General features: G+C 43.8%; 1 protein-coding gene and 1 long non-coding RNA gene across 3 annotated transcripts; one reads left to right on the forward strand and one right to left on the reverse strand.

Annotated features, from left to right (window-relative positions):
* The first annotated feature begins 441 nt into the window (after nt 1–441).
* On the forward strand, nt 442–7,520 carry LOC125519782. The gene is made up of 5 exons (XR_007288316.1): nt 442–904; nt 1,690–1,754; nt 2,099–2,294; nt 2,656–2,976; nt 7,165–7,520. It is a non-coding gene; the product is annotated as an uncharacterized LOC125519782 (long non-coding RNA).
* Nucleotides 7,521–10,767: 3,247 nt separating this feature from the next.
* LOC125519781 (N-acetyl-D-glucosamine kinase-like) lies at nt 10,768–15,096 on the reverse strand. Of its 2 annotated transcripts, XM_048684550.1 has the most exons (7): nt 14,787–15,092; nt 13,983–14,130; nt 13,449–13,640; nt 12,781–12,909; nt 12,008–12,177; nt 11,453–11,583; nt 10,768–11,083 (listed from the first exon to the last, which is right to left on the reverse strand). In XM_048684550.1, exons 1-7 carry the CDS (start codon nt 14,980–14,982, stop codon nt 11,006–11,008), a joined length of 1,044 nt encoding a protein of 347 aa, XP_048540507.1. In that variant the 5' UTR covers nt 14,983–15,092; the 3' UTR covers nt 10,768–11,005. The 2 variants fall into 2 exon arrangements, with proteins under 2 accessions (XP_048540507.1, XP_048540508.1); XM_048684551.1 differs by lacking the exon at nt 12,781–12,909 and having other exon boundaries at nt 14,787–15,096.
* Between the last annotated feature and the right edge of the window lie 1,648 nt (nt 15,097–16,744).

The raw sequence follows: 16,744 nt of genomic DNA on the forward strand, positions 1-16,744 counted from the left end.
TGGAAGGGACTTCAAAGAAATTCTTTAGTTGATGCAAGCAAGATAGTGTGATGTTTTCTTTTTTTTGCGTGCGATGCTTCTGAAACAAAATATCATGTTAAATGACACATAAAATGTCAAATAAATCGAAGCAGATTTCATTCACCACAGAAGCAAATTCTCCAACGAATGGAAATATGATATAATTTTGTTTAAAGTGTCCTAATACACGAGATTATAAACCAGGGTGGATGCACGTATTGTTTGCATTGGATGCAAATTTAGATAATGTTTGGTACATCACATGTTCTTAAATATTTGTTTTTTATAAAGATTTCAACAAATAAGTACATACAAAATAAAATGAATGAATCTACATTTTTAATATCTTTATTATTAAAGCAGGATTGAACGTCGTGATGATTCGACGTCCTATCCATGCGTCATCCCGCTCCCGATCTGTCTCTTCTCACGGTAAAAGAAAACTGAAAAACCAGCCCACCGCTCCCGACGTTCTCCCATGACCTATCCATCTCTCCCGATTCGACCTGGAATACATCCCACGATCCCCCACACAGCACGGAGGGAAAACAGCCCGAAGTTCCTCGCGATAGCCCTTGCTGCGCGTCGATGGTGCCGCATCGCCGCCCCACGATTCGGACCGGCGCCTCACCGTGCCCTCACCCGAGCCTTCTCTCCACGCTCCACCGCTTCTCCAGGCGCCAATATCTGGGGCTCTCCGCAATGCCCGATGCTCCGGCGGTGAGCCGTACTGCAGTAGGGAGGAGGAGCCGGCGGCAGACAGAGAAGTACATGGAGGTGGTGGTGGAAGGGAAGGGGACGGGGACATAATCGAGGGCGAGCAAGGCACCAATGTCGTGCAGTCCAGTCCACCATCTCGCTCGCCTGGGAGACCGCCCAACTTGTACGTGCTAACCCTTCTCCTGAATTCTCTTAAATCGTTCTATTGATTCGTGCAAGAGAGAGACCAGACAGGAGCGTGGCGACATTGCCAGCCGTGGAAGAAATAGGTAGGAGCGATGTAGAGAGAGAGAGAGAGCGCACCACTCTGCTCATCGTTGTCTCCTCCTTCTGTGCGACATGGACATCGTAGCTGGCATGGCCACCGCTGTCGTCGACGGCCCACTCAAAAATTAAACCATTCCCCGTCCCAAAGCCGCCACGCACCGGCGCTACATACTGCCGGCAGCGCAGCGACTCACCCGCTGACGGGCTTTCCCTCCCATGCCACATGTCCTCCCTCTTACGCTGATCCTGTTCAATGCATGGAGGCGTCGATCTAGACCCCGTGGACACGATGACCTGGATCCACTCCCTCCCACGCCTCCCTCCTCTAATTCCTACCGCCCACACCCATTAGTTTTTCCTCTCTGAATTGCAGCATGAAGGAGGAAAAACTAATGTTGCAATTCAGAGAGGGCGAGTAGTATCTATCAACAGCGTGCAGGAGGGCGAGTAGTATCTATCAACAGCGGCAACATAATCACATTTGTGACGGCGGTTTCTTGGCTGTAGTGAATAGAAATTTTGGTGTGGTGGCCAAATGCGTTACTGCTTGGCAGACTTGTTCATCATTGCTGTAGCATGGAGACTCCTTCCAGCTATTGTACGCGTCTTTTTTTTTGTTTCATTTATTTGTTTGCTTCATTTATTCTTTCTTTGAAACCATGTTTTTGTATTTGTTTGCAGGATTAAATATGTTATCTTGCCCAGTACTTTCCTCATGTGGCTGTTATGACCGAGCACCTTTCTTTGTGAGTTACTCTCTAGATTTTTTAAAATGGTAGATCAATGCAACTTAGTAAAAGCCTGCTGAATCTGTAGCTAGAATTGGTAGCACACTGCAACGTTTCAAAGCAATAAATTAATAATGTAAGATGGTGGCGGGGATTTTACATCAACCTATTGGGGCGTCTGTCCATTCTAGAGGAATGTGCATGAACTGAGAGAACTTTCATGATGGAACCACCAAGTTCGATTTTAGTTTCTCCCTCTTGCTATTCTGCTTCATTTTCTTCTATTTTTTAGTACAAGTACTATGCCTATCCTGTGCATTAGTTTATAGCTGATCTAATATATTTAACACTGTCTTATTTAGGTGGCGGTGATGTATTAAATAATCTCTAACAAATTAATATGCTTAAATGGTGATGCCACTGCTCAAATCCAAACACTGAAGAACGCATATATATTGCATGGTCTGCCATCGGAGCACCTTTGGAGGAAGAAGTTCACCTCAAGCCATCGGAGTGAAATTCTCATTGCCATAACCAGCTTTCACAGGGAAGCATAAGGTGATCCATGATCTTCACGTAGTATGTAGAATCTGGAGGAAATCTAATATATCTCTTATGTATAATTTGTATGTAGATTTCGTGAGAATTTGTCACATTCAAAACTACATTACCTGACTAACTTATTTTTTGCCAGATCATATCATGAGTTACTGTTTACATGTACTGTAGCTTCATGAAGAAAAGAAATAGGATACATTTTCTAGCCTTATATTCATTTATTTTTACTGTAATGTCTAAGAATGAAAGCACTCAGGTTCTGCACCTTCCAGTAGTTTAATTTGTCTAATATGTTACCTTTTGCACAAGTGGGGCTTATGTGATAACTTGGCATCTGCAACTTGGTTGCGTCTGAATTTAGGGTCAAAAGAGTGAGGACCTTAACGCGCAATAGCGTGGACCAGTGGACGAGGATGATATCATGGAGTCAGGAGAAAGGCTTGTTGGAAGTAGAATATAATGAGGCAATGTTATGTTCTTTTTTCTATTAATTAACTTTACAGTGATATGTGTTGAAAGCCTGAAAGTGTAGGCCATACCAAGGTTGATGACATCAAAATGATGTAAACAATTATCCATCTCTTGATTCATTGCAGATCTGAAATTTGGAAAAGGCAATATTAATCTTCCCCACTAAATGGTTGTATTATGCCCCCAGTATCAATGAGTCCTGGTTTACAAAGTAAGCAGTCACCCTAAGTTTTTTTCATTCCTTTGGTAGTTGTGGATAAGTTTTTACGTTGGCTCGCCAAGCCTATCACAACCCTCCTCCTTTAGCCGGTCCCAAGCCCGGGTAAAGGAGGGTTGTGATAGGCTTGGCGAGCCAACGTAAAAACTCAGCCACTCTTATGGAGATGAAACCCAAAAGATTTTCGTTGGGGCGTAACCCTCTCAGCGACGCACCACATCGGAACCCGGGTGTGGTGGAAAGTGGGCAAGGGCCGGGCCGTCACCCCCCAAGTGGCGCGCCGTATCTTGATCCGGATACGGTGGCAAGTGAGCGAGGATCGGGTCGTCGCATCCTTAGTGGCGCGCTACATCGGCGCCCGGGTGTAGTGGAAAATGAGCAAGGGTCTTCGCATTTGACTCGACGGGTGCGAAGGGTAAGGAAGCTAGCCGAGCCTAGGAGGATTCGCTTAGGTAGCTGGAACTAGGGTCTCTGACAGGGAAGCTTCGGGAGCTAGTTGATGCAGCGGTGAGGAGAGGTGTTGATATCCTTTGCGTCCAAGAAACCAAATGGAGAGGACAGAAGGCGAAGGAGGTGGAGGATACCGGCTTCAAGCTGTGGTACACGGGGACGGCTGCAAACAGAAATGGCGTAGGCATCTTGATCAACAAGAGCCTCAAGTATGGAGTGGTAGACGTCAAGAGACGTGGGGACCGGATTATCCTGGTCAAGCTGGTAGTTGAGGACTTGGTTCTCAATGTTATCAGCGCGTATGCCCCGCAAGTAGGCCACAATGAGAACACCAAGAGGGAGTTCTGGGAAGGCCTGGAAGACATGGTTAGGAGTGTACCGATTGGTGAGAAGCTCTTCATAGGAGGAGACCTCAATGGCACGTGGGTACATCTAACACATGTTTTGAAGGGGCGCATGGGGGCTTTGGCCATGGCATCAGGAATCAAGAAGGAGAAGATGTCTTAAGCTTTGCTCTAGCCTACAACATGATTGTAGCTAACACCCTCTTTAGAAAGAGAGAATCACATCTGGTGACTTTTAGTAGTGGCCAACACTCTAGCCAGATTGATTTCATCCTCTCAAGAAGAGAAGATAGGCGTGCATGCCTAGACTGTAAGGTGATACCTGGAGAGAGTGTTGTACCCCAGCATAAGCTGGTGGTTGCTGACTTCCGCTTTCGGATTCGTGTCCAGCGGGATAAGCGTGCCAAAGTCGCTAGAACGAAGTGGTTGAAGCTCAAGGGGGAGGTAGCTCAGGTGTTCAAGGAGAGGGTCATTAAGGAGGGCCCTTGGGAGGAAGGAGGGGATGCGGACAATGTGTGGATAAAGATGGCGACTTGCATTCGTAAGGTGGCCTCGGAGGAGTTTGGAGTGTCCAGGGGAAGGAGAAGCGAAGATAAGGATACCTGGTGGTGGAATGATGACGTCCAGAAGGCGATTAAAGAGAAGAAAGATTGCTTCAGACGCCTATACCTGGATAGGAGTGCAGACAACATAGAGAAGTACAAGATGGCGAAGAAGGCCGCAAAGCGAGCTGTTGGTGAAGCAAGGGGTCGGGCATATGAGGACCTCTACCAACGGTTAGGCACGAAGGAAGGTGAAAGGGACATCTATAAGATGGCCAAGATCCGAGAGAGGAAGACGAGGGACATTGGCCAAGTCAAATGCATCAAGGACGGAGCAGGCCAACTCTTGGTGAAGGACGAGGAGATTAAGCATAGATGGCGGGAGTACTTCGACAAGCTGTTCAATGGGGAGAATGAGAGTTCTATCATTGAACTAGACGACTCCTTTGATGAGACCAGCATGCGTTTTGTGCGGCGAATCCAGGAGTCTGAGGTGAAGGAGGCTTTAAAAAGGATGAAAGGAGGCAAGGCGATGGGCCCTGATTGTATCCCCATTGAGGTGTGGAAAGGTCTCGGGGACATAGCAATAGTATGGCTAACCAAGCTTTTCAACCTCATTTTTCGGGCAAACAAGATGCCAGAAGAATGGAGACGGAGTATATTAGTACCAATCTTCAAGAACAAGGGGGATGTTCAGAGTTGTACTAATTACCGTGGAATTAAGCTGATGAGCCATACAATGAAGCTATGGGAGAGAGTCATTGAGCACCGCTTAAGAAGAATGACAAGCGTGACCAAAAATCAGTTTGGTTTCATGCCTGGGAGGTCGACCATGGAAGCCATTTTCTTGGTACGACAACTTATGGAGAGATATAGGGAGCAAAAGAAGGACTTGCATATGGTGTTCATTGACTTGGAGAAGGCCTATGATAAGATACCGCGGAATGTCATGTGGTGGGCCTTGGAGAAACACAAAGTCCCAGCAAAGTACATTACCCTCATCAAGGACATGTATGATAATGTTGTGACAAGTGTTCGAACAAGTGATGTCGACACCGATGACTTCCCGATTAAGATAGGACAGTATCAGGGGTCAGCTTTGAGCCCTTATCTTTTTGCATTGGTGATGGATGAGGTCACAAGGGATATACAAGGAGATATCCCATGGTGTATGCTCTTTGCGGATGATGTGGTGCTAGTTGACGATAGTCGGACGGGGGTAAATAGGAAGTTAGAGTTATGGAGACAAACCTTGGAATCGAAAGGGTTTAGGCTTAGTAGAACTAAAACCGAGTACATGATGTGCGGTTTCAGTACTACTAGGTGTGAGGAGGAGGTTAGCCTTGATGGCCAGGTGGTACCTCGGAAGGACACCTTTCGGTATTTGGGGTCAATGTTGCAGGAGGATGGGGGTATTGATGAAGATGTGAACCATCGAATCAAAGCCGGATGGATGAAGTGGCGCCAAGCTTCTGGCATTCTCTGTGACAAGAGAGTGCCACAAAAGCTAAAAGGCAAGTTCTACAGGACGGCGGTTCGACCCGCAATGTTGTATGGCGCGGAGTGTTGGCCGACTAAAAGGCGACATGTTCAACAGTTAGGTGTGGCGGAGATGCGTATGTTGAGATGGATGTGTGGCCACACGAGGAAGGATCGAGTCCGGAATGATGATATACGAGATAGAGTTGGGGTAGCACCAATTGAGGAGAAGCTTGTCCAACATCGTCTGAGATGGTTTGGGCATATTCAGCGCAGGCCTCCAGAAGCTCCAGTGCATAGCGGACGGCTAAAGCGTGCGGAGAATGTCAAGAGAGGGCGGGGTAGACCGAATTTGACATGGGAGGAGTCCGTTAAGAGAGACCTGAAAGATTGGAGTATTACCAAAGAGCTAGCTATGGACAGGGGTGCGTGGAAGCTTGCTATCCATGTGCCAGAGCCATGAGTTGGTTGCGAGATCTGATGGGTTTCACCTCTAGCCTACCCCAATTTGTTTGGGACTAAAGGCTTTGTTGTTGTTGGTAGTTGTGGATACAATACAGTAGCTCAGGGACAAAAGCCAGTCCATTAGTTCAGGCAAAAAAAGGCAATCAATTAGAGCTGGCGCAACATTCCTACTTGTAGGTTTTATATCATACTGTTTCTGTAAATTGTCAATAAATTGAATTAAATTCAATACATGACATAATTTGATTGCCACCTGATTTGTGTTCAAAATTTTAACTCAAGCACCATTGTACTATTTGCAATAATATATTAGGATTAGTAAAATATCAGGTAAATATATAGTTGATACCATTGTTCTTTCAACCCCCTTACGAAAATTCAGTTCTAGCTCCAAAGCGAGCAGTTGAATTAGTACTTATAATGAAGGTACCAATGGTTAGCTAAAATTGATAGAAAATCTGATCTTGTTCTATAGTGCCTTTATCTGAGATTATATTCTGAGTTTACAGGAAAATGAAAAAGCTATCATGTGAACTTTAGTATGGCCATGAGATAGTGGTGCTTCCTCTCTCCTACCTGGCTAATTTATTTTATTTTTATCTGTTGTATTACACAATTAAAAAATTATATATACCATCTGCAAAGGTATTCGTTCACATTTGAAACATATAATTCTATTTTTTAGAAATTATATGAGTATGAATGGAAAAAAGGTGTTAGTCTCAGGAGCACTATGAATTCTTTCAAAAGTACAAAAGCTACTGCAATAGAAACAAAAAACAAACATTATGTACTTGTTCTAAGGAAAGTAATTTGTTTATTTCATTCGGCTGGTTTGTAAGTACATGATTCAGAAAGGATAAATTACTGACAGTTTCTGACTATTTTTCTCCCATATTCAGGAGTCGGACTCACAGACGTTGATCCAAGCACTCAATGCCGGTGATTTTTATGTGGCGGATTATGGTGTACTACCTCATAATGTGAGGAGTACCTGCATGGCGACCGTCTGATAGGCATGAGTTTATCTTTTGCTGTTTTCATGTAATTCTGTTGCCCATGCCATAGCGAAATTTGGGTACCATTCGGCTACGGCTTCTATATTCTGGCTAGAGTCTAACCCAGACTTCGTATCAATTTTGGTTGCCAATGACTCTGCTGAGCTTCTTGGTTAATGAAATCATTTGAAAATACTTGTTTCGCGTGCTTTGTAGGGAAGCCACCCTACAAGGCAAATAAATTTGTAACCAAGAACTAAGCTAATCTATGAGCACCCATATTCTAATTGCCGTAGAGGCATCATCATCAGGGTCAAAGTAGTCCATGGTAGTCGAATAGGTAAGAAGCAAGAGAAGTTTTTCATGTTATCATACAGATGGGAAAAACCACAAGATTGGCACACTACAGAGTCGAAAAACAACTTTGTTCAGTCCCTTTAACACTACTTTTTTGCGATAAGTGTTGCATACTAGGTTTGTTAAGAGGGTGAATGAAGAGCATGGAAGTGGAAGGGAATGAGGGGCGGGAAAAACATGACACTTTGTCTTCATGCAAGGAGTGGTGGTTGTCGAGGAGGAAAGATGTGAGAAAGGGAATTGATATGTATTCGATGGAAATCAAGCCACAACATTAGACAGATACATATTTGACACACGTGTGCCATATAAATAAAACTGCAACACCTTTATTTATTTTATTTTAAAGTACCATACGATTCCTCGTTCTTTGACCTCGCCTCTTCTCAAATGATCCCGCAGGCTCGCCTGAGAAACCTGCTTAACCTGCTTCTCCCGCACATCTCGGACGCTCACCCCCTAGAAAACTGCCACTTCTTCACGTCTATCACATGATTTCTCCTCAGAACAATGTTACCATGATATTCATATGCAAGTTATCAGGCCTGTGCTGCATAACTTACCGTGCTATTTACATAGAATGTATCAGGTACTATGCTTCAACAACTACACCCTTTCAAAATTACCACTGTGTTTTGTACACACATTATAAGGTTTTCGATGTGTAAAATACCGTGGTACTTACACATAAGTTATCAGGATATATGTACATCAACCTTCCCCGGTCAAAGTTACCATGGGGGATTGTACATGAGTTACCGGGTCTACGGTTCGTATATTATCATGGTACTTGCACCTAAAAATCTGGGTGCGTTTCGGTAGCTTTTTCCATAGGTAAAAAATTACCATGATGTTTTTGCGTAACTTATCACGCCTATAGCACGTGTGCCCCTCATGACACTAAACATCATGTGACTTTCCCGTGGGACGCCATGTGTTGTGTTCATCCAAGAGGCCCACACGCAAGGCAAGTGTATGCTTTTAACAACTTATATATTTTCCTTTGGTAAAAAAGTTACCATCATGTTTATATTGCAAGTTATCGGTTATGCGGTGCTTATATTATCATGTTATTTACACAAAAATTATTGGGGATGTTTTGAACAACTTTTTCCCGGGGCAAAAAGTTATCATGGTGATTCTAGGTAACCTATCAAGCCTGCAGTGCTTAAAATACCATACTATTTACACAAAATTTATCAGGGATATGTTTCAGCAACAAATGCCCCCCCCCCCTTCCACGGGTCAAAAACTTATCATGGTGTTTAGTTATCGCAGTGCATATGTTTCCATACTATTTACACATCAAAATGCCAGGGGAGGGAGGTATACTACCGTGCTATTTACACAGAAGATACCAGAGTATCTTTTCAAAAAAAAAAATCCCTACGGTCAAAGTTACCATGGTGCTTCTACCTCAGTTATCAGATATGCGCCGCGTATATTACCATCTATTTACGCATAAATTATCAGGTATCTTTTCACATTTGTTTTCCCCAATGCTTAAAGTTATCACGATGTTTGTATCTAAACTATCAGGTCTATGGCGTGAATGTTATCGTGCTATTTACAGAAATTACCGGGGGGGCGGGTTCAACAAATTTATTTCCAATGATCAAAGTTACCATGATGCTTGAAACAAAAAGTTTTTCAGTGCTAACATATTAAAGGCAAAAACATGTCGAAAACAGTATTTCCCTTAGAATGTTCAACAATGAGTGTCATAGGTGAGGTGGTTAGCTCCCTTTGTTAATTACCTGCAGACCAAAGATCAAATCCTAGTCTAAGCATTATTTTTGCTGAAAATCGAGAAGACATGTGGGGCCATAAATGACGATTGCGAAAATTAGAAAGGCACGAGCGGGTGTGTTCGATAAAATCGGGGAGGACGTGCGGGAAAGGAAAGAAATCGGAGGAGGACGTGAGGGAAAGGAAAGAAATCGGGAGGTCATGCGAAAAAGGAAGGAAATCAGGAGAGAATTGATGGCGTTGGATGCGTGTGGCTGTTTCGCAATCTGCCACACGGTTGCCATATACATATTTCGATCTGAAATAGCTAAGTTTTTTAATTGGTATGTCATTTTATTTATTCCGTGGCAACGCACGGGCATTAAACTAGTGTCTATATACATCCGTATGTGATAGTCCATTTAAAATCTTTAAAAGGATAAATATTTAGAAACGAAGGGAGTACTAAGTCTGTTTCCTATAACCGAGGTCCCCACGCAAACTGCCAGTTAATACCACATAATCAGGGGCCTAAATCCATTCATGCCGGCAGTTAATACCACGTGATCAGGGCACCACATGATTGACAGAAGCAATCCCAGGAAGCAAGGATCGGCAGTTCCGTTCAGGCTTAAATCAACAGATCAAAGGAACGCCCTACTTCTTATCGGACGGTCTACGAGTAGTCTGATGGATGCTAGTTTTCAGTAGTTTGATGCCTAGCGCCCTCCTATAATTGGTTTTTAAATATTTTTGTTTGCATGGTTTGGAAGTTTGGTTCTCTCTCGCCCTCGGCGCAACAGGTCATCTAGTATTTCGTTAAGAGAAAGTAGTAGTCGAGTATTGCATCCAAAAGACTTCTGCTCTCGTTTAAGGTGTACAAGCTGAAGATGCCAACTGGTAGTTCCTTCCATGCAATCTCGTTTTCAGAAGAAATGTCAGGTTTCACAACCCCCTTCGGGGCTTCGCAACCTGAAAAGAGAGCACTTCTCTTTTGAATATTTCGTCGCGAACATGACAAAATGACCTATTTTGCAGTTTTATCTCAAGTGAGCCACGACGGTGATTGTGGAAAAAAGAAATACCAGAATATGGAATTGCGTATCCATCGGATCATCCAACACGAATAACCTGGGAAACGACCAAATAAACACATGAGGTATGCCAGGAGTCACTCAACCCTTCTGCAAAAAACCCTCGCAGATATTCCTAGATTTTAGACCCAACATCAACTCAATTAGATGCAGGAGGCTGTAGAACATGTAATTGATGCATTTGCAATCGCCTTTTTCCTTGCTAAATGCAAAAATGGCAAAGCTTTAGCATTTCAATAAACCAAACAGGCCAAAACACACATTTGAGAAATGGGCGGCTATATCCACGATACACTGGCCGGTACAACGATAAACCAAGTACAGGTCAGAACAAGAATCAAGATCCAGCGGTCATTTCTTTGCCTACAACTTTACATCATAATTGTACAATCACATAATATCCTCCCCATGCACACTATAACGCCACATCATTCTTTACACATCAGCAGAATTGGCGCTGATGAATGCGCCTTTCTTTTCTTTTTACAGAATGAATGCACGTTAGTTTTGCAATCCATCCAACTTAGGCTGTCCAACTTACATTCATCATTCTCCAATGCTAGGAATCAGCTGCCATTTTGCAGCTTTGACTCTTTACGAAGATGGCTCCAAGCTAGCAACGCCGCACCAATTGCAGGTTCCACCTAGAAAACAACCATATTAGCTCAGCCATGCATGCTGCCTAACAACAACAACAACAACAACAACAACAACAAAGCCTTTCAGTCCCAAACAAGTTAGGGCAGGCTCCATGCATGCTGCCTAAACAGTGGAAAATTTATTCGTACTTTTAGGCTTTAGTTTTCTTGGTGACAGAGATGTTCACTTATTACCTATTGTTTACCTAAAGGCGTCATTCATCATCTAGAACTACCAAAACAAAAGCTTGGACTTCAATATCATAACTGAACGCATACCAAACTGTCCAAAGCCTCAGAATGTTCAATCTCCAGAGAATTGCAATGGCTAATAAGATAGACTTCATAACAGCGTATATCAGTTCTCATACTGACCTCGGGCCGAATAGGACAGACACCTGGGAATACTTTGGAAATGCATTTTATGACCTCACCACTGATGTCCCATTTCTTATTTCCTTCGAGGACACCTCCAACCAATACAAGTGGAAATTGGTCCTTCCCATCTGTACAGTGAAAAAGGCCCTCCAGTTATACACAATAATGTTTTCCTTTCAATTCTAATCCACCAGTCAAACAATTAACAACATGATATTACAAAACAATAAGCCTCTAACAACCCGCATTTTGTGCCAAATTTGGTGCATCTCGGAAATATTAAATCATCATGCATGCAGCACCATATCTTGAAATGACAGTACAGTAATAATCCAACAAAGAATATATATCCAAGGCATAAGACGATTCACTGGTTGGATCCAGCAGTGTGCTGAATAATCTTCTAGAGCAACAGGACTGCTAATAGTTTACCATGGGAATCCCAATACTGCTACTTGCGACGATGCAATTTCCACATTCATTTCATGAATAATCAGCATAGAGCTGGTGGAAAAATGGCAGATGGTGCTAAAAAATTAATGTAATAATTACCTTCACCACACAATGTAAGGCGCCGAACAACAGCTACAACGCTTTCAGCCAACTCTTGCACTGCATCATGCAGTATCGTGTTTGCTACTTTGTCACCATCTTCAGCAGCAGATACCACAACAGGTACAAGAGCTGCAATACGGGCCCAAGATGGATCCGCATATGCCCACCTGTGCCAGACACTTAAATGAGTTGAATGACAACCAAGTATATATAGTATTCCAGATCCCAGTAGTTCTATCAGCTAAAGCATTGGACAATTCTCATAAAAAAATTTAAGTTCCCAGTAAAATATTACTTTGTCCTTGTACAATTCGGTGCCATCTTTCTAAGTGTTTTAAAACATTTGTTGGATGCGGCAAGCTCAGAGCAACCACAGAGTAAACTTTAAATTAAGAAAAACAATTATACTAGTCAAAATGAGAATGCTCAACACTCTAATAGCATGCAAGCCTGGAAAGGTTTATGTATACACTGATGCAACATATCACACCATCTTCAGTTGTCACATTTAGCCCATTGCAGCTGTCATCATACTGCACACATTTTCAGTTTTTCACACAAATGATCTGTAGTAAATTTTATCGTGGTTATATAGTTGTTAGCGATTAAGCTAGCATTCCAGCTGGCAAGAAGTAACACATGACCACACAATGTAAGATGCAGAACAACAGCTACCACACAATCAGCCAACAGTTCGAAGAAGTTCCTAAAAAGAAAAAGATGGTGCCTATAGAATATTGTACATATAGAGTATGTGTGAGAGGACTTACCCAATCAACTCATCTGGTGAAGAAATTTCAAGCTTCCTAATGATATCTCTTGTAAGATTAGTTTGTGGTCCACGGCCATCATGTGATTTTATTACTGCTGTGAGGGCCTGTGCAGCAATGCCATAGCCACTGCATTAATGTACACATGAAGTCAACTATGTTTTCCTTTGTGACATGTTATGGTATGGGGATCAAATTAATAGGTTTCTTAGTCATAATTCAAAAATTTCAAACTGCATCCATTCATTACTGAAGGGTTTCACAATGTTCGAAATGTGGAAAATATAGAGTACAATATTTGTGCATTTCACAGATTAACAATTTCTCTGGCTGTTCACTCTAAGTCTAACATGTCATGCTCGATTTGTAACTATGGATTCCTACATAGATAAAGATCTATACTTCCAAGAAATGAATAACATATATCATCCCATCCTCATTAGAAATCATATATTAACTTCCTGCGGAAAGAGTAAAGGGCAACTGAAGTTAATTTTTATAGTTATATCTATTCCAACAGTCAAAACCCTACAGAATGAATGATGGTTCAAAAGCACTTGATTAAATTACTTTTTGAGCGAAAAACAGTAGCTTGCAGGGGATTGCACTAGATTGATCTTGCGAGTTAGTTACATTATTACTCTGTTTTCATGAAAAATGCAACTCACCTACCCCAGTCGCCTAAGACAGGACCGGCACCAGCTGCTCTCGCTACTTTTCCATCTTCAGTGACCCCATAAGCAATGCTTCCTGTGCCAGCAATCAATACACAGCCATGTAGCTTTCCCATTGTACCACTGGCTAAAGCCGCCACCGCATCATTTTCCACATAAAACTTGGCATTGCGAGGGAATAGGTTGCTGGATAACAAAAGGGCATACTTAACAATGACAGGAGTAATTTGGCACATGCCTTGTCTGCCTGGCGGCATTCAGAAATTATGTGCCAATGAACTAATGGCGAGTTAAAATTCACTGGTAGTCATAAATCATAACAGCATTTGTAGAAAAATATAAGGAATGCACATAAAAATTGGTTAAACCATTTGAGCATTCTGTAAGCATTCAGAAAATATTATAATCTCCCTGAACTGAAATCAAGTAGTTGCAGTGGACAAATATATATATATATATATATATATATATATATATCAGTTTCTTCCTGGGGAATACATTTTAAGAAATGTATACAAAGAACTGTACCAGATCCAGTCCAGCATCCTCTGCTGATCTGAAGGATGGTTCACCCCAGATACAGATAAGCAAACTGCAACAACAGCAGAACGATCAGTGTTGGCCATTGTGAGGGCCTGCATCATGACCTGTTCTAGAGTTTCCAGTGCAGCGTTTTCTGGAAGATGGAAAAACAAAGAGATCAGTATGTTTTGAGCAAAGACTTAGTCACTTAGAGCATGCGATGCTACACATATTATAATACAAAGAGAAAAATATTAAGCATCACTCAGAAGACATTCCCAAGACCGAACAACATACTTTACACTGCAGGATGGTCGTACACAACTTATGTATGATTCTAGGACTTATACAAGCCCAAATACCGTACATAATATGTGTGTGTTCACCATCAGTAAAAATAACAACAGTACTCTATAGATACCATTTTTTTCCGAACTTCTGTACGCATCATCATTAGCACAGGTAACAACTTCATCAGATGATTGACAAGTAGAAAAGCGTATAACTGATAAACAAACATGATTTACAATTGGACAGTAGAGTGAAAATAGGCGAGCCCAAGTTCGCATAATAAAACTGAACATCCAGAAGGACAATTATGGAAATAATTCAACTACATCCCTGAAACTCTCGCCAATTTAAGCACTAATTCGCCGCAGTTACGCAGGACTAGTGGTACGCAACGACATCCCAAATAACCAGGATTCAAGCCGGGGACCAATCATCAAGCCCCAGGATCCAATTATTAAGACGGGGCATGATCTAAGCGCCCCCGAATTGTGCGAACCTAGGGCAACGATTGCTACGCACCTCCGACGGAATTACGGTTGGAGCAGCCGGCGATGGCGCGGGAGAGCACGGCGACGGAGCCGGGCGCCTCCGGTGGTGGCATTGCGGCCGGCAGGCAGACGCAGACGGTGCTGGTGGTGCCTCCGTCCACGCCCAGGATCACGCCGCCCTCCCAGGCGGCGGCCGCCGGCGAGTCACCGTTCTCGTAGCCGCCCATCTCCCTTCGGCCGTTCCTCTCTTCCCCGGGTGTGAGAGACAGAGGATGAGTCAAAGCTCAGAGAGGAGATCTTTTTTTTTCTGTTCAGAAAGGGGACCTCTATTCTGTTGGAGTGCTGCGTTTAGAGATGTCTTCGCGCTTGTGAGTTTCCTAATGGATCGGCAACTAATCCATAATTAGCCAATATGGAAAACGATGGCTGGTTTTCTTATCAGGCCGACTCTAATAACCGATCCCTTATACTTAGAAGGTAGAGGTACCAAGTTAAAATTTAAGGATTGTTTTGCAAACTATTGTTTTCGTTAATACGCTAATAACCGATTGATGATCCGGCATTAGGCTGGTCGTAATGACGAGTACTCCCTCCATTCCCTTATACTTACAAGGCTACATTGTCTAAAAGAAGAACTTACAAGACTACAAACTCAAATTATAGGTATTAAGGTAAAATTTAATGACTGCTTTGCAAACTATTTTTTTCGTTATTCGGATCATCAATACGCAGCTTGCATGCAAGGAAGGAATGAGAAGGAAATAACTGAGAGTCATTAGAGCATCTCCAGCCACATCCCCAACAAGCCCCCCAAGGCCCTTTTCTGTCGCCGGCGCCGAAAAATCGGCCCAGTCGTGCCCCCAGAAGCCCACCTTTCGTCGACTTGGGCCGATTTTGGCGCGGGCGGACCCAGGCCGAACCCAGCGCGCTGGGCCGCCCGGGGGCATCGGGGAAAACATTTTTTTGGCGCGAAATGAATTGGGCCCACCGAGTCAGTGATTCGCCGTCTTCGTCGTCCTCATCGTCTCGGTTCCCGCGGGAATCAATGCCAAGGCTGACGCGCCGGTCAGCTTTCCATTGATGCCTCATGGGCAGCGTAGTGAAACCGCGGTGACGCGCGTCCCGCCACACGGCACACGGCGGCAACCCTCTCACCGCCCATTCGCGGCTATAAAAGCTGACCTCCCTCGCCGGTGAACGCACAAACCCTCGCCACCGACGCTCCCCCCCCCCCCCCCGTCGACAGGGCGAAGGCGTACTACGTCCGCAAGCAGATGGAGCGCCAGCGCCAGGCCTTCGAGGAGATCACAACTCGGAGCCACGGACGAGGGCGACGACGTAATCCTCGACAGCGACGACGAGGAGGCGCCCGGGCCGTCCAACCCCCCGCGCATCGATGACGCTGGTCAGAGGTGCAACAAAGACGACGGCGACACGTAGGGCGGCGACGACGACGACTACACCCGGTTCTACAGGCTCCTCGGCATGTAGAAGGCGGGCGGCGGCGTAGTAATGTCGTTTTTAGTTTTAATTTATGTTTTTAAGTTTTTGTACAAATATCAATGAAATCGCCGAGTTTGGATGAATTTTGTGTCGTGTTTGGCCGATTTCCTTTTCAAAAAAGGGCGTCTGGGGCGACCTAGGGGCGGTGGCTGGGAACCCGATCGCCCCCACGCCGAAGTTATCGCCGGTTCGCCCATAGGTGGCGCCTTTTTCTAGCCCCTGGAGGGCCGAATGGCGGGAGATGCTCTTATGACTACATGCATGCAAGTATTAAACAAGTTGCTAGTAACATCATTAATTGTTGCCTCGATTACTGTTTGTGGCCTTGTATAGATGTAAAATGTATTTTTTATAGTGGCCTTATATAAGGGAATGGACGGAGTATGATGTATTAGTATCATGCATTTGATGCATATGATACTAGTGTATGATACTACATCCGTAGTGCTTAGTACCATATGTTAGTATCACAGATGACTTCATTTA

The sequence above is a fragment of the Triticum urartu genome, chromosome 7 (genome assembly GCF_003073215.2).
Source record: "Triticum urartu cultivar G1812 chromosome 7, Tu2.1, whole genome shotgun sequence".
Taxonomy (NCBI): domain Eukaryota; kingdom Viridiplantae; phylum Streptophyta; class Magnoliopsida; order Poales; family Poaceae; genus Triticum; species Triticum urartu.

Coding starts and splice junctions, on each gene's coding strand:
- LOC125519781 (XM_048684550.1), bottom strand. CDS start 14,982: ATGGGCGGCTACGAGAACGGTGACTCGCCGGCGGCCGCCGCCTGGGAG. Junction 14,131..14,786: donor CAACCGTAATTCCGTCGGAG/GTGCGTAGCAAT, acceptor TCCATCTTCCAG/AAAACGCTGCACTGGAAACT. Junction 11,584..12,007: donor CCTTACATTGTGTGGTGAAG/GTAATTATTACA, acceptor TTCACTGTACAG/ATGGGAAGGACCAATTTCCA.